This window comes from Mycteria americana, chromosome 7 (assembly GCF_035582795.1).
Source record: "Mycteria americana isolate JAX WOST 10 ecotype Jacksonville Zoo and Gardens chromosome 7, USCA_MyAme_1.0, whole genome shotgun sequence".
Classification (NCBI taxonomy): Eukaryota; Metazoa; Chordata; class Aves; order Ciconiiformes; family Ciconiidae; genus Mycteria; species Mycteria americana.
The window spans coordinates 66730872-66757450 of record NC_134371.1 but is presented as its reverse complement, the minus strand read 5'-3'; the positions used below and the strand labels follow the sequence as shown (position 1 = coordinate 66757450).

Genomic DNA, 26579 nt, shown 5'->3' with positions numbered 1-26579 from the left:
ATAAGAGCGTGTCATTTATAAGACAGTTCTGGATTAAAAGGATAAACTTTTGGTTGGTAAAGATGATTTGGGTGAGCGATAACCTAATGCACCACTAGGTCTCTCCTTTACAGACCAAGACGACAGGTACATGTGCTTGATATGAAGAGCTGTACTGTTTCGCAAAGGACTAGGAGTCAGTTTAGCCGTTGTGGAGTTGTAATGAGAGAATTAACCAGAGGAACGCGGTGCAATACAGCAATTCCTACTGCAATGCATTCTGCAGCTGAGTATCTGAGAGGGAACTGCAAATTCTAACAAATTAAATGATACAGTCATCACCCTCTTTTTTATGGATGGGGAAAGAAGTGAAGAGAAAGCTAAAATGGCTTGCCCAGAGGGTGCTCAGTCAATGCATAGCAGAGAAAGGGAGACAAATCCAATCTGATTATGAATCCAGTACTATAGCCACAAGATCATTCTTCTCATCCTGACACAAATGCTGTTTAACACGAAAACTCCTTTGTGCAAAGGGACATTAACCGATAACGATCTTGCCCAACAAGGGAAAAATAGCTAAGTTTCTCCCCATGTAGAGTTGTGAACCTTAGAAAATAACATTCGGTTTAAAAAAGCCCTTTAAAAATCATGGTGTACAGGATGGCAGTATCTTACACTCTGCATTGGAATGAGGGCCACAGATTCTAACACGCAGATTCAGTTATGATAGTGATAAAGTCCAACTGGCATGTAGCGGAGGTGGTGTTTTCTTTAGGCAATGGGATATTAAACCCAGAAACTGTCAAGTTCAAGAAAATAATTGTGTTGTGTTTGTTATGGGTTACCAACCAAACAAAATTGAGAAGAGATCTGAGATAAGATAATTTCAGGACTGCTTCTGATATCAGGGATGTGTTCTATTGAAAAGGCTTTTTATGGAGGAAAAACGAACCCTCCCAAACTTCATGAATCCCACCTCCATTGTGTCATCTCGCTGAGGAAAATGCTGGCTTTCCAAAGGCATGGGATTCGCAGCTGAAATTTTCAACTCCCAGAGCATGCCTGGCCACCCAGTAGCAGCAAATCCCTGGTGTGCATCTCCAGGGGCTCTTCCTTCCTTGGACAGCACTAATGTTCATGTTTTGGTTAATGTCACAGCTGGAGAGTTTCACTATTGCTCCGAGAATCATTAACCACCTTGTTGTGATTTTTAGCTCTCATTCCCAGGAGGCTGAGCTGTATTGAACAGCTGCTCCTGGCTCCTGCACCCCTCAAGAGGGCCATATTCCAATTTTTGGTAGGGCCGTAAGTGCATTTTGTTTCTGCAGAGGGCTTTCTGCTAGACCAAAAAAGGGAAGGAGAATGGAGCAAATGCCAACCCCTTTCACTCCATTTCCTTGGGGGGGGCTTCATTCTCCTCCTCACAGCGAAGGAGAGAGTCTGGCCAAAATCTAACATCATTCCTGCCTTTGTTGCATAAGTGACTTTCCAATATCCTAAAGCTCTGCAGGGCAGTCAGCCATAACCCAGCGACACTCCCAGAACCGGTGCACTCGAGCAGTTCGTAACCATGGAAAACACCTTTTTGTGCGGCTTTTATGAAACTCTGGTGAATCTGCACTTGCTATTTGAAGGCCAATATTTAGTTAAGAAAAAAATAAACACTGATGAAAATGGAGGGTTGGTACTGATTGACACACTCAATGGAGTCCAGTGGGCCCTTCTGGTAAACGCTCACTGCGAGGCTAGGAACTTTGGTTTGTTTTACTCTTTATGTGGCCAGCCACTTCCACTGCCTTTGGTATATATGTAATACTTTTGCTTAGAAAATATTTCCTATAATCTACTTTTCTGTGAAATTTGTCCCTAAATTAATTTATATGCTTCTTTACAACTCAAGTCACTATTATTCAAAACCCTTACCAAAAAGGAAGATGCATGCCTGAATATGTACAGAACTATATGTTTAGACATCAGCGTAGCTAATTAACAAACAGTAATTATTTTCCTAATCTTTTGTTTAAATACCATTAACTGGCTGCTCTTGAGAAAACCTCGATTCCCAATTAACGTGGCAGCTGTCTGCTGAACACTGAGCCACAGTGACCAGCCCGAGCCGATACCGATGGGTGGTGTTCTGCGAACTTCAGCGGACAAATGCCAGTTTTTATGCCAGCTGAGAATCAGGCCAGACACGCATTTAGCTTGTTTACATGATCACAGTATCACAAAAATTAAGCATTAAGATTACTGCTAAAATGATGTTGGGATTTTTTTTTCTTTTAGATACCACACACTGCCAGTAAACTGAGTCACAACCGTAATGATAAATATAATTGACCTAGTTTCATTTTTCCCGGTTCTGAAGACAAGGAAATAGTAAGGCATTGCTGACTATATTCAGTGATAACCATGACTAAATGTTAACCTTTTAGATTCCACTGCTGAATCTTATTGATAGGGCTTAAAAGACAGTATCTCCCATCACAGAGCATCAAAACTACCTGATAGCACAAGTGTTGGTCTAAGGTCAGAAAGAGGAGTAGAGGGGAGGGAATGAATCAACTTCTTAGCTCAACAAAAATCTGCTGATCAATTCTAGAAGTCCTGATTCTAGAAGATCATGTTCACAATCTTACCAGACTGCCTCATACTAAAACCCATTTTAATTTCTAAGCGAGCCAGAGCATCTTGCTGAGTTTGCAGTTGTGCACTATCGCGTAGCAGAAGGCAATGCAAAACTCCGAGAACTACCAGATTTTAAAAATGCCCCCTGGAACCTGTGCAAATCTCCTGAACAGTATATAAAACTTTAAAAATGTAGGCTTCACATGGTCTGAATAGCGAATACCTCTTTGCACATCAAGCAGTGGTTGCATATAGCATTTAAATAATAAGCTTGAAAAGCACACAAAGGGATTTGCTCTTTCGATTAGATTGATTTTTGTTTGTGGATGTTATTTGGACTCCCTTCACTGTGGAACAAGTCCCCTACAGTTGCCATTAAAGCACTGAAAGCTTCCCTTTTGTTTTTAAATGTCAGTTTGAGCATAGCTTCATTAAATCATTTCACAATTAACTCCCTGAACATTCAGACTTTTTTAAAGCATCAAACCCAGCTGAATCACATTTGTTTCCCAGAAGAGTGAGTCCAAAGTGGTATCCCCAAGTGTGTATCCAGGAATTTGTATATTTGACTTGTGGCTACACAAAATACATATGGGAGCCGTGTGGGTGGTGGAGAGAGGATTAAAGCTTTCTCCCTGGGCCTAAGAAATACCATAGCTTCTTGCCCAAAATGCAGGGTTCGGGAACCAAAACATAAGGGAAAGACATCTGGGTTAATCTAGGAAGACTTATTCCCAAAAGAAGTGTAAATGAAGTGAACTGGAAAGAGTTGTTAGTTTAGGCCAGTATGTATAAGCAGCAATGTTTTCCATGAGGCTATCTGTCTGACTTCCATGTAGTATCTATCCTCTAAACCCTGACTTGAGATACCAACTTGCCTCCTCATGACAGTAAACAAGATCCCAGAGGTCCGAGGTCTGTGTCACAGCTTAGCTACTGGCCTTGATTTCTCTCATACGCTGTCATGTGAAATGCCGACAAAGTCAGAAATAAAACTGTAACCTTAAGCTAACTCTTTTCTCGTTAATAGAAAACCAGCTCAGAATTTTGTCCATCATATACAGAGCGGAGAGCTCTCCTACTTCCCGAGAGCTAGTCCAGTCCTCATCTCTGAATAGCCGATAGACGGTGATCGCAGCACATTGCGCGCTGCTGTTAGCCCTTGGTTCCCGCTGCGTCTATACTTACTTGGAGAAGTGGGAGAGGTGGCCCCTCCTTCTGTTGATGTAGTTGGAGGTTTTGTGTCTGGCACTGGCAGAGGCACAGGCCTAGCCATTGGTGGCGGAGGTGGTGGTGGCAACATTGGGGTAGGAAGGAATGGATTGTGCACCTTGCCTTGGCTGCTACCATTGGGCTGCCAAAAAACAAGTAAACAGACAAAAATTATACTAAAAATCAGCTATTAGGAACCTCCGGTAACAACAATCTAGTCGAAAGCTATGTGCAATACATTTACAATTACTTGAGAGGTGGCAAAGAAAGTGCTGTGTCAAATTCTCCATTGACTTCAGGGAACTTTGTCTCAAACCCTGTGAATCTTGTGAAACTACGGAAATTCTCGCTTTTAAACAGTGGTCCTATTAGCAGCGGGTCTGAACTGCCCTGGATTAAATTCTACTACTCTTTACATTTCCTCCAGCCTCTAACTCATGCTCAGTGAGAGCTGAAGCAGTATTTTTGACCCCTTAAATCCCCCAGTTTCGTGCCTCTGTTATACCCTTAGGATATCAGTGCCTAGGACTTGAGTGTAAATTTCTTAAAGATACTGCTCATTAAGAGAAAAAAACAAGCATTTTTGGTGGTCTTAAAAGTCATGCTGATATCTTATTACAGGAAAATGAATGAGTATATATTAAAGTAACTGCTCTCCCACATCCCTTTTGAGTTAGCAATAGTGTAGCTCACAGTTTAGTTGCCATTAGGATCATATGGAGAAATGACTGAGCTTAGAACTGCTGCATTTTACGCGTTAGGAAAAAAAACGCCTCCGTTTAGTCTGGGATGTGGTCAGTCACAGGCAGAATGGGCCCAGCTATACAAGTGTGGTCTTTCAATTAATCACCAGAAAAAACCTGTCCATAAGCAAAAGTGTTTTCAAGTATCACAAAAACAAGAAGCAGGCTTAAAAAAAATGCCACCCCCCCCCCCCCCAACTTGTTAGGTTTACATTTTAAATGTAATACAGCCTGGACACTTGAAAACCATACAGATAGATGCCAAATACCATTATAAAGAGAAAGTAGGACAGCCTGTGAATCAGGTGTTCCATTTTAGTGACAAAAATGATGAGATCACTTTCGACAGCACTCTGCAAATTGATCTCACTGCAGTTCTTCTGGCACTGAGCATTGGCTTTTCCATTGATGATAAAAGCTCAGCTTTAAACACAGATCCATATTCTAAGTACTGCTAAAGAAAATAATATTTTAATTCCTGTTAGGGTTTCCATTAGCCTGAATTACTGGGGACAAAATACTCATGCTGGCAAACGCTTGGGACCTTATTTTCATTTCACCTGCTTTGGCACTGACAAAAGGCCTTAAAGTCGTGTAGGTGCAAATCACGCTTGTGCTAGAGCAAAAATGGTTCAGGGCATAAATAAGACTCAAATTCATCTGCATTCAACTTAACAGCACTCCCACCGACTTCAAAGACTGCAGTTACTAGTGTTTGCAGTAAGAAGCAATCCTTCAGGGATATTTATTTTTCCAACATCCAGTCCCTTTAATAAACTAATATATTAGTGACATCTCTCAAACACTATCTTGTCTCACAATTAGGTCCCTTTCCTGCCAAGAAGACCCCTGCTGTATGTTCATTGTGAGTGTGCTAACAGTTCATAATGCTGAATGGTGTGGGATAAATTAAGCAAATGAATACTCAAGGAAAAAGAAAAGCACTATATTGATTTGTTGTCTAGACATAAATGTATCTGCTAACATATTGCAGACATTATTCAAAGCCAGTACTGGCTGGAATAAGTAGAGTCAGTTTTTCTGCTAGGGAAAGGAAAGCACCGAGAACAATATAGCTTATTAAATAAGTGTAATAAATTAGATGCTAATAATTAAACTAATTCTCATTAACACTTTCAATCGTATGTATGTCAGGAGAGAAACAGTAATTTTGCCAGTTATTACTTCATTGGCTGGAAAAAGTTACATGCATTACATTTCATGAAATATTCAGAGCATTATTTTAGATTTGATTTACATAAAATTTATAAATTCTGTATTTGACCAGAATGCTATTTCAATAATAGCAAGATGATTCACTTTATTTGATTAAAAAAAAATGAAAATGGTTATTTGAAGCTTTGGAACTCTGCTTAATTTTTCATAGAGATAAGGGGAAAAGATAACTGCTTACAGAAATAACAAACCATAATAAACTGTACTTTTAACATCTTGAGTTCAAGTACTGGTCAACTTGATCTAAAGTGCTATAAGGCAGTATTTTTTTTTTTTAATGAACTTAGCTGATCTGAAACATCTGTTTCTCACCCTCCCTTTTCCTGCTCATTCCCCCCCACTCTCCCCTGAACTTCAAAAATAATTAATAAAAATTATTCTGCCTTCATATTTTGTTAACCCTAGTTCCACTAGGGCTACAACGCATGCAGCAAAGTCATTTGTGGAGGGACCCAAAAGGTCACTGTATCATCGGCTTCTCTGACAGTTGAAGTTAATTTCACCACAATGTGGTTGAGTGGTTTTTTGGGGAGGTTTTTTGTTAGTTTTTAAAATATTTTTGCAGTAGTAGCATTTTTTATTCTTCCAACGACTATTCAAGGTGTGCTCCTGTGTGCAACATGCTGTTAAAATAATCCCATAATCCCATGGTTAATTTTACATAGGACAAACACTTCTGAAGAAATAAAAACGGCTTCCTTACATTTAGGAACCCCACCTGTCCAGCCTGCTGACCAGCGTCGGGGCAGACAAGTTGGACAAACTCTTTCAGAGTCTCCTGAGGATGATAGCGGATTGCTGGGTGTGAGAAGTATGGCCCAGGCTGTTGAATAATGGGTGATGTTGGAAAATGAAGAGTCGATGGTGTTGCATGTGGACTTGCTATAGGAAAGAAAACAAAGAAGTTATATAGAGTTTTGCCTTCAGAAAATAAAACAGTTTAAATCTACTGTAGTTTTACTTTTAGTCTTTTTTTAAAAGGTACAGTATTTTTTATACATCTGATCTTCACAATTAATATATTAGACCACATTGTGTCCTACGCTCACTTCATCTAGATCCTGAAAGTAAACGGAGCCAGACGCTTTGAAGGATTTTCTGTATTTTTAGTGGACACGTATAAAGGAATCAGCAGTCCTTTGTGAAAGTGAAAACTATCCATCACCTTAAGAGCAGTCCTCATCAATCAGGCAATAAAAAAATGTATTTGGGAGATTAGGGTTGATTTAATTGACATTTCATATAATTTGGATTTACACATATGAATCCATTTTATATTGTACTATAAATGGTTGATAATTTAAAGATGGTCTAACACTTCCTGTTGTTGGGGGTTTTTTTTCCACCTCAGTTTAGGAACATTTATTTTAAGTAACGTGTTTTCGTCTAATGAACATGTACAAAGTGGCAAGATCGTTTTGAAAATTACATTTACATTTCTCCTGAATAACGTTAGGCTCAAATCTTCAGCAAGCCCCCAGCTTGCATTCAGGGATGAAGTTTAATTTGGTGAATTTATGGGCCAACAAGCCAGCTGGAAAATGTACTAGAGCGAAGGTGTAAAGGTGCAATGTACACAAGCCCACTGGCAATGACAGATTTTACCCTCAGCTGATTTCAGCAGAACTACAAGTGCAGCTGAAGAGCTTTATGCTCTCCTACATTATGTGACACTTTTGCCCAGTTCCTTGGCCTTCAAGATCTATTGGGTTGGACCCTTGTTAGCTAACAGTGCTTTCCACTGCCAGTTGTCACCATGAGGTAGCAACTGCTGCCACTCATACTGCTATGAATTCTCCCTTTCCCCTCTAAAATGAGAATTCACTCTTCCTTTAGAACGGCCAATTAATCTGGTTGCGCACAAGCTCATCTGTAAATCATAGTTTATTTCTCACCAAACAGTCATCATTACATCCCTGTTGCTCCCTTGGCGTGCTATCCTAGTAATCCTTCAAGGATGTCCATGTGCATATACTGCACTTGTACACCGCACACAACCAATTAGATAAGGCTACGCAAGGGAGGTAATATCCTACAGAACCTCATGTGTTGGCTTTGAAGTAAGTTAAATGTACAAGAGGGAAAAAAAAGCCTTTGGCACTTTTTGAAAAATTGGAGAGATGCAGGAAAGTTAACTAAAATCAAATACAAATGAGCAAACACTCATTTAATGACAAATGTTATGAAAAAGCCTCAGTTAAATAAAAGCTAAAATCTGCTTCTTAGTCTTGTTCATTGCCAGTTTAATAATATGACACTTTATTAATAATTTTTTTCTTAAGCATTATTAAACCATTAGCAAACTCAGAGCCTGAAGATGTGGATAAAACATGTAGTCGGAGACAGCAGCAAGGAAACCTACTGCATTATCCTATAAACATTCATTAAGGGTTGGCTGGGCAGCACTTCTATGTACTTCTTTCTCCACGACTGGATAGGAATGATTGCTTTGACACCACCACCAAAAAGAGCTGCACTCATGCCTGGGGTGCTGATATGGGATGAATATGAAGCTCTCATCCTCGCCGTGAAAAGCTCCCCTGTATCCTTGTTAACCCCACGAGTCTCCCAGTCTGCTCCCCTTAATACCGATTAAAATATTCACAACAGAAAGAGAAACACCTACTAAATGTGTGGTACTAAATGGGAAAACACCACTGAAAGAAAGCATGGAGATGCGGAACCAAAAGGTAGCACGCGGCCTTCAACTATCTCTGATCAAAGCAGATGTATATCCAGAGAAACTCTTCTGAAAGCATGGGCTCTACCTATCTCATAGCAGCTAGATATCGTGGCATGTGGGCTGAACTGGAAAACAGTGTCTTCCCACAGCCGTGCTAGGGCTGCAGTGCTGCACTTGGGAAAAGGAAACAAGAAGCAGCATATCCCACACTCCTTGTTATGGAAATGTTGACAGTTATTCCATGGCCAAGGCAAACACCTGTGTGCCCAGCCTGTTCAACCTGTCTGCACATCTGGGCTTATCTCTTGTTTTTTACAAACCTAGTTAATTATTTCTTATTCACTTTTAAGACAAATAGTTTTGTTCTGAGTTTGCATCTTAAATTACAGTATATTTGAAAACTCTTCAGATAAAGAACCGAAATCTTCAAAGGAAGAAATGAAGGCTATTTTCTTGTCCCCAAACTCCTGGGAGAGGCTGTAGCTTTGAAGTGTGCTATTAGAGGTAGAGATAATGTGGGATTCACCTTCGTAAATGTGGGTGTCTACCATGGAGCTAATTATCTTAGAATCAGTGGAGAACGAAACAGAACTAATGGTGTCTAAGGAGCCATTCATCTCACCCAAAAACAGACCACTGCCTTTGACTAGACTTCATTGACCACACTGACTGGCTCACCAGTGGATGTGAACGGAGCCCACGGGTACGAGCTCCGAGGTAGATACCTCCAGTCTACGCACGCACCTTCAGTTAGGTGAATTCCCCCCAAAGTGGCAGCCTCTGCTCTCACGTACACCAACCCCTGAGGTGTAACTGCTTTAATGACACTTACGTCACAGCCACCTTACAGGTATGAATGTATCATCACCTTCTCCCGGAAGCAACAGTCACTTTAGAGCTTGTCAAAATATTTTGCCACAAATATTCATTCAACAAAAGTTGGTGGTAAGCATTTTGATGACTAAACAAAATTTTCATTCGCATACACCATTTCTGTCATTTTTTGGATATAAAACGTATTCTTCCTCTCTTCCTTCCTATCTCCTTTTATAGTTCCCCCTTGCCTTGTATGCCAAATGGAAGATGAAGGATGGAGATAAAAGCGAGAAATGAAAATTTATGTGGCAAACATCTAATTAAGAAATAAGTTGGTATTTTTTAAACATTTATATATATAAAAAATTCATTTTAGCACCAGCTCTGTTAATACCATTTGAAATTGTTGTGCAACTGCACTGTCCTTTGTACACAACTAGGAACAAATTCATTCCTTTTCTTCCACTGGGTGAAAAGAAGATAGAAATGGTATTTCAATCAAACAAGAACGAATAAAAAATTGTACCCAGGGAACATGTGGATATTCAAAGCTAGGCCTGTATTTAGCTTTTCCAAAGTATGGCTCTTCATTTAATAATTTGATTTGCTATATGAAAGACTTGTTCTGGTTATTAGAAATACTCATAGGCATGTAAGTAGTGGGTCTTTGTCTGTTGCCTTGACCTCCTCAGCATGTCAAGGTAGAAAACAGTGGAAAGCATTTGTCGGTGATCTTCCCAAAGAGAGAGAAAAGAAAAATGAATGCAGAAACGATCAACAATAATTCAGGAAGGTAAAGTGCTGCAAGAAGGAGAAAGTGGTTCCTCTTCAGAGTCTTGGCCAACTCCTCAGCACAGCCTTGGAGAGCTTTCTGCTGATCACGGGAAAGACTGGCGGAAGGAAACAAGACCGAACAGGCATCAGCCCTCAGTCTGTGCCATACACTGACATGTAGGGTTCATTTTCTCCGAGGAGATGGATTAGCATAAGAAGCAACAAATGGAAAAAGGATCTCCAAAAGGTTTGTTTTTGCAGTCTCTGACTGGGAAATACCAAATTTCTCAAATGGCAAAAGGAAGGGCTGTTTGACGTGGTTTAGTGGTGGACTTGGCAGTGCTAGGTTAAAGGTTGGACTTGATTCTAAAGGTCTTTCCAACCTAAACGATTCTATGATTCTGTGATTCTGGAAGAGGAAGAATCTACTACTATTAAACTGACCAACATTACAAGTGCGCCTGCCTTGTACTAGAGAGTGGGAATTAAATGCTAAAGTCTAAAAACTGCTGGCCCAGATACAGACCATTACTCCGATAGCTGTGTTGTGGTCACCAGCTCCGGTGTATGCAAGAAAAGGCCTTTCAAACAAGTTCTCAGTGCAGAACACAACTGTGTTTCCAAATACATGGATCCCCACAAACATTTTTAATCAGTTAAAGCATGTGAGGTAGTGGAGCAGGTTACTGTTTTCCGTGTTTGCCTCTAAAAGGGGCAAGTGACCATGGAAAAGCCCCTTCAGTCATGATTTTCAGAAATGCTTAATAAAAATTATTAAGTCATCGCTTCTGAAAACCATGCCTAGAGTGATGCAAGTTTTCCTGTGTATAAGAAGGGGCTATTACTACTTATGTGCTTCTGATGGGATATTACAAGTCTCAATCAGTGATTGTAAGTTCTTTGAGATCCTCAAATGGAAGATAAAACAGGTCTTTGTCTATTATTTATTTACTTATTGACTTATTATTTATGTATCCCTGAGCAGCTCCGTGCTGCCAAACCATATTTCTCTTGGCGTCTTTCAGCCTGTGACTTTTATATTTTATTATTGACCTCACTAAATGACATAAAATATAAGTTCTACAACCTATGAAAAGATGTGTATTCCAGATCAGAACTTCATTTCTACCTGCTGTAGGTATGGAGGAGTTAGACTATCTGGCATTATTAAATCTGTTATTTGTGTGTGGGGGTTGGAGGCAGGAATTATCCTTCCATCTCAAGGCAAGCATAAATATTTCAAAGCACACATGATTCTAATTCCATTGAAGCTCATCTGAAACATCCCAGACTTTTTATTGAAAATGAGATGATAATGTATGGTGGCCTGCAACAGATATACCAGTATTTTAAAACTACTGCTATTGGGCCAAGTAATTATGCAGTACAGCTGTTGCATGCTATACTGGATTTTTTGGTGTTTCATGAGTTCATGGTGCTGTGCAGCACAGAAGTAAGAGGATTTTTCAGAATGCTGAATTCAAATGTCTGATTATGCAGGCCTGTCTTGTCTTTTCCCTTCTTGATTTGTAGTAGCCAATAACAAACTAAGTAACTAATAAAATAAGTTGCATTCATTGATTAGGTTAGCACTTCACATGTCTAAGGCAAATGAAGAAGAGACAAAATTGTGAATTCTATTCAACTGAATGATCAGATAATAAAGAATCAGTTAATTTGAAACAGGTTATCGTTTTCTTCAGATATTTAGTACCCTTCTCAGGCCCTTCTCCTGGAACAAAGGAGCAGTCCTAATAAAGACGCATGGGATCCCTTCTCCCAGGGAGTGCTCACTGATGTGGTAAAGGGATTTCATGATCGCATCTGCAGCGCTCAGACAGATTTCTCCACCAGCACAGCCCAACATATGGGGGAGACATATTGATCCATCCACCTTCCATCTCCTCTTCCAAAGAGCCTCGCCAAGCCCTTCAAGTCCAGATGACTGGATGAAATTTCTTTCTTCATAAAGTCGTTTGAAGTCTTTGAAAGGGTCATTTAGTGTTGCTCTTCTCCTGCTCAGGAAAAGCCTACTATCACCCTGCACTCCTCGCCTGCTCAAAGAAGTAGTGGTCTGGGGAATCAAAGCCACCGTTCCTTCACAAGGGCTAGCCCGCCAGACCAGGCCAACAGTGGATTGGCTTCACTAGGGCACGATGCTCAGATACCTCCTCTATAAAGTGATAATTAAGTTTACTAATAGGTCATTAAACATTGATCAATCTTCCTAGAAATAGTAACATTATAATCATAATGAAACAGGATCATTTTTATCAGCTTGTTTTTGAGGCCATTATAATTGGCTTCATTACAATTAAGAAAGTATTTTTTTAAAAGTCATTTCCCTGGAAATGTTATAGAACAGTTTGTTCTGCTAGATATTTCCACTTCAGGCTTCTAAGTTGCTTTAACTCCCTGCATGCTGTAAGCTTTCTCCTAGCATTTAAGTGATGCAAGTGCCAGTTCAAATTATGCAAGATGTATCCCACCCTTTGTACCCCAAAGGTACTTATTCTGAAAATTGACCATATTAGAGTACTAATTGGCTAAGCCACCATGCTGGCTGATGTGGAATGCTTTCAAACACCATGAAACAGCTGTGTTTATCGGAAATATGAGGAGTGACTTTTTAATAAGGAGATCTGGCAATAATCCAAATTTGTTGAAAGGAACTTACACTTCTGTGTATAATACAATACAAGAGGTAAAGAATAGAAGCCTAAAACAATAGCTTTAAGCCCACAGATTTTTGTGATGAAAGCAGTTACCCAAACAAGAAAAAAATAATTAAGAAACTTGGGCTGGGATTTGCAGAGGTCCTGAGAGAATTCATTAACTGCTTTTGAATTTCAATGGGAGCTGCGTCCCCGTAACTCTTTCAAAGGTTTCTGAAAGTCCCCATTTTTTCTTACTGCCCATTAGGAATAGACTTTAGGGTGATAAATGTAAAGCAATCTCTTATTCAGGTTAGCAAGGACTTGCATCTACTTAAATATTGAGCTGCTGAGGGTAGGACTGACCAGTCCCCGGTCCAGCCCTTTGAAGGGAATTCAGATCAGTGGACAATTCAAGCATTGCTTAAGTCCCATAATGCTGCAAAGTGGCTGTTTAGTAACACGTCTGTCAGGTCCACGGATGAGCTGAAGTCAAACTGATCCTGTTTTGCATTCCCATTTGCAGTGACAAGACTGGGAAATCATGGGGAGGGAAAACAAAAATAGGCCTTACCCTCTTAGCATGGGTAAAATTTAGGTATCACTGATATTTACTTCCACATTATATAGGCAAACATAGATGAAACCTTCAAAAGATAATATAAAAAGCCGGTCAATGCAAGATATGTACAAATACCCTAAATATGATGGATGGAGGATCTGTTCCTGCCCATGGATATCAAAAAGAAGGAGTGAATTGCAGAATGTCCAACTCCTAGCTCCAGAAGTTAAGTGCAAGCGGTCAGCTAAGCACTGCTGAAGAAACAGACCCATGGTATCTCCAAGCCGGGGCTGGCTATCAGCCCCTTTTTGCTGCTCTGAAGAGTGCTATAAGGCACCTGGACCCTTTGTTCAGAAATACTCTTTCTGTAAGAGATTTTGCAGAAGCAAGTGGGAGGCAGAAGGATGTTTTGCCAGGGCCCACGGAGTTTCTAGCAAAAGGAAAATATGCTTAAAGCTGTGTTTGGGCACAGGGTTTATTGGTGTACTCTGGATTGTGAGTATTACAGGCTGCTTTTGAAAACCTGTAGAGCTGAACTGAGCGCTGGTTCCAGATTCTGGCATAGGCAGGGGGCCAGTTAAGTTAGCTATTTTGAGCAGATTGTTTTAAAACATGTCAAAATTCTTCTGCCTTTGGGAGATCAGAATACTATAGAACTGATTACATAGGTACAGAAATAAAAATCATACCTACAGAAAGCACTCCTCCCTTCCAAGACCATAGCTAGAGGTCAAAAAAACCTCATTTAACCTATTTGTAGAACTCCTACTTCACATCAAGTGCTGGCAACTTTTGCATATTATTATTGTTTTTAACACACATGATGTATTCCCATATATAAGATAAAAACTACTGCTAGGAGAATATATCATGTCTTTCTTATAATGAAATGCAGTTGATAAGTTTACAATAGAAATGTAAATTCTCTTAAAACCCACAACCTTTATGTGTGTGATGATATAATTCTGCTCTGATACTAAAAAGGGCATGGTAATGGAATCTGTGACTTTGGAGTGATATATTGCTGTTAAGTTAATAGGACTCCACATTCCCATTTCTAATATCAGTGTTTTTTTCCCCTTTCATTCTGTAGATGGTAAGCTGATACTACATAAACATTGTTAAAGCTATAGTTCCACGCTACAGTAATTCACTTAACTTTAACATGATTTATGGTTCTGTCAATAGAGGAGGTTGAAAATCCAGAGCTCTGATGCTTAAACATGGGTTCCATATTTAAAGCAATAATGTGCTTTTTGTGTGTGTCTGAAGCTAGAATTTAGCATAAAGCAGAGATAAAAATATTATAGTTCACTGCACTGTTTAAAGCATATAGTTTAACTTCATGGATACATCAAAGAGAGCACAGAAAGTGAACACAGAATCAGTAAAAGCATGGGTAAAATACTTTGTTCCTGCAGCACTTTATTTTTATATTATTTTTTAGGGATGCATGAAATCCTATTAGTATTTTTAACACTCCCCTTTTTTCATTCTTTTGCTCAGTTAGATCAGCTCCTTTTGTCAGGATGAGTTTAAATCTGGGTCCACTGTGTTAATCACCCCCCATTCTTCTTTCTGGCACTTACCCTCCAGGCATTTTGCCTCTTTAGGAGATTAAGCGACCAAGTCATCTTGTTGCTCTAACGTGTCCTCACTGGAGCAACATATTAACACAATTCCTCTGCAAAAGAGCCCTCTTTAGAAGTTTGCTGCAGGGATGACAAATTAACCCAGCATGGTGTCCCACACATCTATCTCAGTACAAATTATTAGTGTAATAGAGCTTTTAGTTATGCATTTATCTAGTAATTATTGAACGGTTATACAAAACGAAGCTGAGCAATCATGGCCCTTTATGAGGCAATCTCAGTGGGTGGCCTTACAGTTAATTTAGGATAGGACTGTCTAAGCAGTTCACTCACACACAAATTAGCTGAACAGCCTGCTCCTTTAAATATTTCCTATGTCACAGGCTAACTCTTTACAATACAACAAAGGTAGAGTTTTAATTACACGGTTCCTGACTTTTGTTTAGCTGAAGCTTTAACCGCTTGCAAGCCTTCCTCTCTGCCCTCCCTGCCTGGGATATGGGAGTAGATGGCAGTTTGGGTAGGGTATCTAGTAATTACTAAACCCTGACCTTGAGGCCATCTGTTAGGAAACTGTTTTTCCTTCAGCATCATATTATTTCAAAGTGAGTGGAGAAAATCAAGATCTTCACCTACACAGTCAGCTATCCTGACATTGTAAACTGGAGCGCTGCTTTCTGCTGTCGCAAAAGCAACGCTCATCTGTCGGTCAGTGTTATGCTCTTTATGGTTTCTACTCAGCTTTCTTACCCTTGTGGTGTGGCGCTCTCCTCTTTTGGCTGCCTTGCATTACCATCCCCTCACCTGAGGTGTCTGTATTGGAATGAACCTGCACCGCTTTGTTTTTGTCAAAATTCAAAGGAAAGTAGAAGGTGACATTAGTCTGCCAGCTGACGGCATCGAGGAGCAGCCACGGATAGTTGTACGGAATAGGGAATTACAAAATGTCCTTTTACACTGTGTAACTCTGGAGTGAGTTAGCAAGAATTATCCCTTTGATTCGCTTGAAGCTGGCTGACAGGACAGCTAACAGGCACTGATATTTTGGTGACCCTGTGGAGAATTTTGATAAAGAAGGGCACAACGTCTTCCCAGATATGTGACATGAAGTTTTTGCCACTGTGGCACGAACAGAAGGAAACTATCCTGCAGAGTTTCCCTGGTAGGCCTTGTCCTGATCAAAATCTCAATGGCAATGCTTATTATGGAGGAAACTAATATAATGGGAACCACTCCACTAGTTGACTTTCATCCCTTCTCTTTCTGCTCACACACCCCCTTCCTTGGGTTCTTCCCTTTGTGCTGTATGTCTTGTTTCTTGTAATTGTGTTTCTCCTTCATTTATCTTCCTAACATACCATCTCATTCTTATTTTTTTTCTTTCCTTGCCTTTTCTTCCTTGCTTTTTGGCTTGCGGGACCTATGCTGTCATATTCTGTGGAAACACTTGAATACTCTGCAGTACAGGCTGCTTTATATCCTAAGTTTACAAGATCGTGGTCAATTTAACGTTTCAGCCAGCTCCAGATATAAAGTCACTAGAGTGTAAGTAGCAATACATGGAAGCGTAAAACCACTTATGTAAATACTGCTGTCACCCATAGTATTTAAATCCTTTACTGTCTGGTAAAGAGTTCAAGTGGGCTAATGTCTGGGAAACTTTGTAAGATGCCAGCAATACATGATGGCTTTGCAATACTGGAGTACTGTGGTGAGCTACACTGACCACCAAATAATCTAACTTGCAGGTAACAAAAGTATGCTGCGTAGGAGATAGAGATCTAACTGCTTGAATTTTCAATGCTTTCAAATAAGTTCTAAAACTGATAGTGATGCTAAAGCCACCCTATAGGTGATCAGTTTACCATCTGCCAGACACTGAATCCTAACCACACTGGTCCAGAGAAGACATATGGTGCATTCATAGAGTCATGCCCAAAAAACTGCCATCATCAAGTGAGGCTCCATGAATCACTTTGCTAGCTTATCACCAAAGAAACTTGGATCTTACCACCATCTGTTGGAACTACTGTTGGAACTACTGAGGAGTCACTGAAGCATTGGCATCCATGTGCCAGCACTCACTGCACATCTGGTCCTTTGGTCAGCCAGCTCAGATCCTCTCTGCTGGCTACTGCCCAGCTGGGCTGAGTACTGGCAGCAGCACCAATGCAGACAGGAAACTAGAGCACAGCCTTCCACAACACAACACAGCACAGTACAGACAATTTCATGAGAACAGAGGTTTTCCAACTGGTTCATTGAATGGAGCACCTTATAGCTAAGAAATCCTCTTGAGGATCTACTCCTCCTCCAAGCAAGCTTTGTTTCCAAAATGACTCATTGTGGGGATCACTGGGAAAGGCACTCAGTATCCTGGGATACCCCAGCATAAGACGTGCACTGTGTTCTAAGGAATGTTTGGAAGTGTGTGAAAGATTCGGGAATATTCCTGAGAAGTTATAAATCACTGGTTGTCAATGACAACACCTGCCATGAATAGTCTACAGCTTCTTCTCTGCTGTCTATTTTGATCATGCTTTACAAATGCATCTCATATACACATTCAAGTGATAAACTTGCACATATGAACATCAGAAGGAGATTGAACCTTCTTGTAATCATTCAGTTGGCTGAGGAGCTTACTCTGATGGTGACCTACTTACTCACGAGTTTCCTTTCTCTGAAGTATCTCTGCAGAGTGAAGATTAAATCCTGCTCTTACTTTTCTGAAGACCACTCAGAATGACCTGCCACTGACCACTGACATAATGCATATGTATCCAAAGAGAATGCAACATGTGTGTACTATATTATGCCTATCATTTCTGCAGAAAGGTACAACTTCCAGTAACTAATGGAAGATATGAATTGCTCAAAGATCATATCCTCTTATATGACTGCATTATACTATTTATGTTGCCACTTTTGATACCTGAAAAGCTTCTCTCTTCTGCTTACTGTCCTAAAGTACACTGAAGGGAATGGGATAAAGAACAAAGCTGGATTTGCGAAAATAATCCATCTCAGTATATTACCCTTTACTAACAGAACAATTGTTGTAGAAGAGAAATAAACACAGCCAGTGTGCTGTGGAAGAAGAATACTGAAGAGGAATGTCCAAAAAGAACAAAGAACGAAGTCTGGGACAAGATTTTTCCAGGATGATGACACTTAAAGAATCCATGGATGGGTTCAGAGAGATTTTTCCTGAAAGTCTGTAAGACTTTGTGAACAAGCATAAAATAGAAGATGATTCTAAATGATGTTGCAGAAGAACAGTTTTTGCTTAACCTGTTAGGAACCACGATGATAAGAAACTGTGTTACTTCTTTATGGAGTTAGTAAAGACATCTCCTTCCAAACAAACAAAATTTGGGAACTGTAATCATTGTATTGGCTCTTTCAAATTCTGGCTGTCTTTGAATGTTCTTCTCACATAGCGGAGGGATATCCCCTGGTGCACAGAAGGAGTCTTGTTAAAACAGACTGTAGATGAGATTTAAACAGGACCTCACCAGTGATACATTTCCTCTCTCAACCACACAAAAATCCAAAATACAGAAGGTCTAAACAGGGGAAAAGGCATTCAATGATCTTCAAAAATAAGTGTGAGGTAAAACATAACTAAATACAGAAAGGCCTATTAACTGATCAATCAGCAACTCAAATCTAAAAGGCTGAACTTCTAAAAGATAGGAAGTCAGTCAGCTGATGTGCATCGAATATAATGTTAATGGAACATTCGTATTATTCATACTTGTATCACCAATTATCAAGGCTTTTAGAAGAAGATATATTTGCCAGATCGCTCAGATCCAAATTTCAAGGGAAATCTGTATAGAACTTAGATGCCTAAATATCTTCTGAGGATCTAGGTGTGTGTCTAAGGGTAATAAATAATTTTTACGGGATTAACCACAACAAATCAAACTACAATAAGTAGATTTAACAAAGCACAAATAACCAAGAAGTGCAATTCTGACCTCGCTTCAACTTAGAGCAATTCCACTACTCCACACTGCATCACCTGGACTGTGCAGACAAAGAGGCTCCTCCTGGTTTATGCTGCCCTCAGTAAAACCACACTAATGCCAAACAGACATTTAAAAATAATTTCTAGTATGAATTGCTAATGTGTCTTTTTATGCTTCACCGTTCGACCAATTCCTTAATAATCTTCTCTAAATGAGACAAAATTTCATAGCAGAAAGAAACATGTCATGACCATTCATTCCTATTTTTATATCTTCCAAAGAGGTTTGTAAGAAGATTCATTCATTTGTGTATATTACTATGCCCAAGTGAGTTCCTTTTCAAATGTGAACTGAGTATTGCATTTAGTTTTCTAGGCTAAATGCAAATGCATCTTTCTAACAAAAATGTATAAGCACATCTAGACCCAGAGGACATCTCTTTCACTTGCAAAGTCAGTCAGAAGAGTACCGTGAAGAAAACCAGCCAAAGCATTGCAGGAACCAACTTCAAAGGAGTCCCCTAACAAGGCGGTTCTTCAGCACACCGATACCAACAACACGAGCACTAAATGACTGGTGGAAGCAAAGCCATAGTGCTGGAAGACAGGCGTGGTTCAGAAGTGAGTGATGGGTCCCTATCTCCAGCAGGTAGACTGAATCTATGTTATGCATTGACCCGAGCAGAAGACACTCTCTGTAACACATTCTGTCCCTTTCCCCACCCTCTTCAAATAAAAACCCCAAGCCCCCAGAAACCAGCGTTTCCACCTTAGGTACTGTTGAATGGTCATCAGGAGCTTTACCAAACAGCCCAGCCTAGCAAAACCAAACGCGGGTCTTGACAACTAAAACCTCCGGGTTATCAAGCTTTTGAAGCACAGCCTCTCACTGGGTGGGTCACACGTGGCGATGACTTTCCGTGGAAAGGCGCTGGGACGGACACTGGGTGCCGTGGCTAACGTTTAAGCTGCCTGGGGGCTCTTGGGTTAGGCCTCACCTCTGGGTCCTGTAATGACAGGTCGATGGTGCTGTGTGAAAGCCGTTCCAAGGGAGGAGGTCTGCGAAGGCGAGGGACTGCTGAAACCAGACTTCTCTGACTTCTTTAATGTAGTTGGCGATGGCATTCCTGGCAAGAATGATTGATAAGTGCAATTTAATAATGCTAGGTCATGGAACGACAGCCTATGCATTGTGAAAGTGGGTGCAGAAGCAGCTAGATAAACTTAAAGGACAAATGAAACGGAATATAACAGCAAGCTGAAAGCTCACTTTTATTTGTGGTCTTTTTTGAGGCAGAAGCGGCCATGGTTTGCTCTGAGCAATGAGTACTAAAAGGCAGCCATATTTTTCTTTTAAATCTGAAATATGGATAAGATGCAGCTTATTATTGCTACTGAAACCTACTCTGCTTTATTTTTAGAAATCTGTAATAGCTGGAGCATTTGGATTTTTACAGGCTTTTTATGAGTTCTGTCTTTCACTCACTGGTTTAGTAGATTATTGCAAATGGATCTTTTAAATGTGCTGCACGACTCAAGGCACAACTAGAGAATAAAGTTTTCTGAGTTCAAACTCTGCCTTTCCTTACTCTCTTGACTTCAAAGGTATTTGAAAGTAATATATTTCTGTGGTTCCCTTTTGCTTTCAAATTTTTTTAAAGGGTGAATGGTATTTGTGTCTTGATATTAGAAGCCACACTGGAATTATTTCAGAGTTGTTATTATGCCCTTGAACTATATCAAAGGCTTCCAATGAAAATCAGAGTTAAGTTGCCATTGGGTGAAACCTCTCCTGTGGACAGGCAGAAATGGTGTAATGCTAATATGACCGGTTTGTTATACTCTGTAAGAATAACTCCTGTCGACATCATATCAAGCCCGTGGAACCGAAGAAATTAGTGGAATGAACATATTGCCTTTTCTGCATATGATTTATGCTTGGATAAAAGAATATTACAGCATATAGATGAAGAATATGTATATGTTACTGTATAAATCTCTTTATTTTTATAGTTCTAGAGGCATATGGATATTCTGATTATCTGCACATACTCTGAAAACACATCATTTCCAGTATATACAGTACATCAGACATTTTGCATACCCGTAGGGATATAGCAAAACAAAGGTGCAGAATAGTTGAAGTTTCAGGTGCAAAAGCAAAATATCAGATAATGTGGAAGTTGAACTTCCACTAGCAAAGTCATTCAACCTTATTTCCAACTCTGATTTTTATAGAATTTAATTGTTAAAAAGTAAAGAGAGGGGCCTGGACAATATTATCTCTGGACAATATTATTAACTTTATATTAAATAACACTAGTTTTATAGTCCCTGGGATGTTGATTGCAATATGCAGGAGCCTTCTTGTACTTTATACGCTGCACTGCTGGGGTATTAATGGTTTCAGTGAGGTTTTGCAGTATATATTTCAGAAAGTTAAATCAAGTAAGGGAGTGGTTAGAGTTCCAGTGTCGTACTTGCAGCTTTCTGTCTCGAAACTGTTTGCTACAAGGGTTTGCTGTTGCGGTGGCTTTTTCCTCATAGTAAGAAAGGTTACATACTTAATCTTTTAAAAATGAAAGCTTAGAACTGACAGACTACTGTGCAAGAAAAATAGTGGGTTGGTTTTTTTTTTTCATATTGCTCTTGAAGACTTTGGAGTAGGGACAAAACCAAAAAGACTTGGTTCGGTTTGGGGGTGAGAGGGAAAAGGAGACTGAACTAAGGTATTTCAATGAAATACTCCAATGCAGCCTGCTGAATTTCTGCTCAAATGGCATGTTGGGAGGTAACTTAGTTACTGCTCTGTGTTCGAGTGTCCCTATTCAGGACAAGGATACTCAAAAGAAGTAACAGTGCTGTTGACCCAGATTTCCTTATGATAGAGGAACTGGGGTGGAAACACCAAATGAGTGTTAACCCCAGCCCTAAACACGAAGTCAAGGGTCAGTGGCAATATTTGGGCTCGGGAGGGTAGAGGAGCTATGCTGCTGGTGGCAAGGCCGTGGGCGCATCTCTTCTGTGCTGGGCTGCGGAAGGGGCTAGGGCAGGTTCTAACGTAGCAGGCTCCATCCCTCTAAGTGCGAAATATCACGGACAGAACAAGCGACTATCTATGCACAGGGATTATCACAGTAAAATATGCCTGCCTGTGAGCTGCTCTAACTGCACGGTCGTGCAGCACTCTTGCGTGGAGGCACAAGGCCCCGCGCGCAGCTGACGGCTGGGCAGCCCAGGAGCAGAGATGCAGGAGGGGACAGGAGTACCTGTGCCCCGGGCAAGCAACGGAGGTCGTGGAAGGGGTAAGATCTCTAAGTCTCTGCACTGTATGGCTCAGCCGGCTCATGAACTCCCTGCCTTCCCCCATAGCCTCTAGCTGCATACCCTCTTCAGGGTTACGGGAAAGGTGATAAAGCTTCTGAGAAAGTGAAGAAGCTATTCTTTTACCCCTGTGCTAAAAAACCTGCTTGACTCATCTAAACTGTGGCAGGGGGAAGGGGCAGAGAGAACAGTGGAATATGGTATAAAGCTGTAGCAAGTTCATGTGATCGTGTCCAAACACTGGAACTTGAGGAGCTACAACCAAACAGATGACCGTGAGCATGGGCAATGCTGAGCAGTGTCATGTTCATATGGGGATGGATTTTATAAGGTTGAGACAGCTGTTTTCATGTGAAAAGAGAGATTTTAATGTATCACTATGTTATAAAATTGAGTAGAAAGACAAATTGAAACACTGATAACTGGTTCCTAGTTTTGTTATATTTGTTTGTTATCATCGTTCTGATTGCCATTATTATCACCACTTTGGTTTCTTTTATTTCAGGGTGTTCTGAAATGTATTGGTTTGGAACAGTCCTACTCTACCATGTTTTTATTTTGTTTGAGGTTTGTAATGACACATTTTATTTTGAGTGATCATATCCATCAGATCTCAAGAAAAAAATGGCTGCTTCCTAGTTCAGAAGAATATGCAAACAGGAGCTTAATTACATCACTTAATATTGACCAAGAGAAAGAATAAGATGAGCTTGCCAGCTCATTTCCAAAGCATGTTTTGTCCTTTAAGAGGGGAGGGTATGACAGAAAGTTAGGCAGTGCAAAGCAATTAGCATCATTCACATTTTATGTTGCGCTAGCATGGTGCTCTAGCAGCAAAATTCAAACATTCTTTGAATGGGTTAATAAAAGAAGAAATACAGTCGGCATGCAAGAAAAAGGTTTCCAAGAACAAGCCAAAATATGTCCCATTCTTCTAAATTTATCACAGCCATGTCACATTATCCTTGAGACTGCCAGGAATGTCAATTTTTTTGCAATTTTAAAAAAAATCTCATTTAGCACCATATGTTTGGTTAATGTGCCTGATATATCCTGCGTATTCTTTAGTCCATCCATTTCTAATACTCATTTTCTTTTTTTTCCCCCCTTGCTAAGCCATATGTTACAATGCTGGTCATTCTATTGAAGCTCCTTTCAGGAGCTGAGAGCGAGAGCGAGGGAACTCAGGTTTAATCACCCAGAAAAATTTAAATCTGATACTACAAGTCTCACTTTTAGGTAAGCAGTCTCAACACTTGAGTTAGCATTGTAGGTGCCCGGTGCCTATGAAAAGCAGGCCACCTATGAGATGGCATGGTGTATTTAACAACTGTGAGGCAGGAACTAAGATAAATGACTAAATATGGAATTAGGTGTTTAATTTTTGGCACCCATGGTTGAGACTCTTGGCTAGTTTTAAAGGTCTTCTGTTTCATACCTAATGAGTTTTAACACATTTAGTGGTCCCCAGTCCGCAGCCTCCCCTCCTGTGTTGCTCAGGGATGCAGGAAATTAAAAAGTTAAAACTGAAGCTACCCCGGGCAGAGCCCACGGAGGATGCTGCTGCCTTGCACGGCTTTCCTCAGCATTGTTCCCAAGAGCTAATGAATACTGGGGACCACTGCACTGAAGACCAGATTTCAGCACTTCACATGGCCCCAAGGAAGGGGTAATGCCAACTCATAAGGACACCTCTGCGTCCCGACTCTCCTCTGTCTCCTCTCCGGTGCAGGGCAGCAACAAATTACAGTATCTCCCAAGCCGTCTCAGCTGCGCTGGCCGGTGAATAGGGAATGGAGCCAAGGATCCTCCCCGTTCCCTGCCTCTTTCTATCCATCTGCTCCAAGCAAGGAATAAACAAGAACAGCCAGAACACAACGGCTGGGTAACCCAGGTGGGGTTTAAAAGTGTTTCTTACTATTCTGTGTATAGGACTGTTGTCCAAATCACGGTCACACCTGGCACTTTTAGGAAACACACATTTCATAATTCAGGTCTGAGTCTCCTCTGAATGTTATTTAGAGCGCAAGAGAAGAAAATCAGACTTAGTCTATTTTCATCTTACGGCAGCTTTTAACTACAGAATAAATGGAAAAGTTAATTGCTAAATAAAAAAGAAAATAAAGGGATTGGTGGCATAAAACACAGATGGAAGTCTGAGTGGGTGTGTTACTTTAACTTACTGTACTTGTGTTCATGAGATTGTATAAGTATATGTATGCCAAACATATATGGTCTTAGCCTGCTCCCATTAACATGAATCCATTTTTTTCACCGGACAGAGGGAACCAGATCAAAGACCATGATGGTGCTAAATGGAACAAGATGTGTACTTTCGTACTTTTTTCCAAAAGGAAACATTAATTTGACATTGGTTTTTCAGCTGAAAAGAATTTTAATTGCAGTACACAATAAGCAGAAAATTCAGACAACAATAATCTTGAAACTGTTAGCAGCATTATATTTCTATCAAGGAATTTGTGTGCCTTTTCAACATTAGAGCTTTCTGAATTTTCATTAATTTGGCATTTCCCTAAACACACAAGTTATTTTGTTCATTCCACATCATGCATCACACCCTTCTGCTCAATGCATAATGCAAGCGTAAATGGGATCCTTGTCCTTGAGAGACTCTGGTTACTGGAGCCATTGCACGGATGTTGAAGTCCCGCAGTAAGACTTTCCAAAACTCTGCACTTCGCAAACCTCCAGCCCAAGTTTAATCAGTGAGTGCACAGGAATACTTCATGTTCCTCATCTTCTAAGGGGCACTGGAGCATTGTGATGGTTTTAATTCCTCTACCTCCTTATGTTTGCCAGTACTAGAAACGCACCACATAAGAGTCTTCCTTGAGTACAGCTAAAGATCTTCAAATTTTCATGTATGAGGCTGATACATATTTAAATGGACCAGAAAATGATGCGTGAGAATTGAATGCACAAATCCTTCCCAGAACAAGTAAGTATCTATGAACCTATTTTCCATATACCTATGCACCTTACTAAAAGAGGTACTGAAATTAGGATTAACTTTGATGGCGTGAATGGAGTCACAGCAGTGTAAGAGGAGAACAATTCCCCTTCTCTCCAAATCTATAGCTATATCTGTATCTGTATCTGTATATCCAGCCAATTTCACTTGATTAATTACTAACATTATTCTGACTGCACACATCTTAAACAATAACTCCATCTCAAGTTAGCCACGTTGGCAGACCAGCTAATACTCATCTCCAAAGATGACTTCTGGATAATTACCCCAATATTCCCAGTAGCTCTCTGCCACTAGACTCTTGATGGAGATTTCATAACAAAAGCTATGAATGAAATATGGTTTGGATCTTCATTCTCAAGGGGCACTATGAAAAGGAATCACAGAAGCTCAGATATTACCAGGTGGACCATGAACTCAACAACATGCAGAACAAACAGATGATGCGGAAAAACAAGTTGGCTGTTGAAGAAAAAACTGGTACACGGGAAGAATTTTTCAAGGAATTTTCATCCTTCTGTGCAAATTATTCCAGCAATTTCACTGAAATCAGTATCAACAGAAATGCTGATCAGCTGCTCTTTTTCTGGGGAATTCTTAATTTCAAGCTTCTTGAAATTTTGATGGCTACACTACCGTCAATCATAGTAAGTCTGTTCTACTTAGTGCTGAGCAAACTTTATTTGTCATCAGCTGAGATATGATCACACTAACTGCCATCCATCAGTTCACTGTATTAGTTGCTCCAGTATACACAAAATACAACGCAGATGGAAATTCACTCATCCTAATGAAGTGCTCTTTAGTTTCTACGTTCTGAATGGATACTTGCTCCCCTGGTCGCATTCTGAGTTACCATGATCACTGATTAACTACCTGCCAGTGAGTACCTCGCTCCACAAGACTAAATCCAGCTTAATAAACAGTGATTTTACAGAAGAAAAATGAAAGCTCCCCCTCTATCCACTTATCAAACTACTGCATATGCATCACCAACACACACAACCAGTTTCCTCAGAACTCGACATCTGACAGATCCTCAGGAAAACAGAGCTAATCTATCCGTACCCATCAACATCGTATCATAGGTGACTGCCAGATACTTAAGAAGCTATCCAAAAGAAATGTCACAACTCTTTTTCAAGACACTACAAAAGAAATGTTCCAAATAAAATAAAATAAAGCAAATGCACATACAAGTAAATGAGCCAAAGAACTTAATAAAAAGAGATTGATTAAAATGAGGACCAGAATGTTCAAAAAGGACTGAGAGAGAGAGGTGCCAAAGGCGCATTAAATGGATTCAATGGCTTTAGGTTTTAAATGCTTTTGGACTCCTCAGCAATTTTTAGCCAAAAATGATAATTCACGTTAGAATCAAAATTCTGATGTCACTAAGGAAAAAGAA

The 26579-nt window shown here is 40.1% G+C and overlaps 1 protein-coding gene across 11 annotated transcripts in view; it reads right to left on the bottom strand.

Annotated features, from left to right (window-relative positions):
• NFIA (nuclear factor I A) overlaps positions 1-26579 on the bottom strand; it is a 256456-nt gene that overhangs the window by 33343 nt on the left and 196534 nt on the right. For 7 of the 11 annotated variants that reach the window (XM_075508866.1, XM_075508869.1, XM_075508867.1 and 4 more), the window contains 3 exons: positions 19854-19982; positions 6502-6680; positions 3796-3961 (listed from right to left, as the gene is read on the bottom strand). In XM_075508866.1, coding sequence (XP_075364981.1) covers positions 3796-3961; positions 6502-6680; positions 19854-19982 — 474 coding nt within the window. The remainder of the gene's footprint in view (positions 1-3795; positions 3962-6501; positions 6681-19853; positions 19983-26579) is intronic. The other 4 variants (XM_075508875.1, XM_075508873.1, XM_075508865.1 and 1 more) reach the window with 3 other exon arrangements.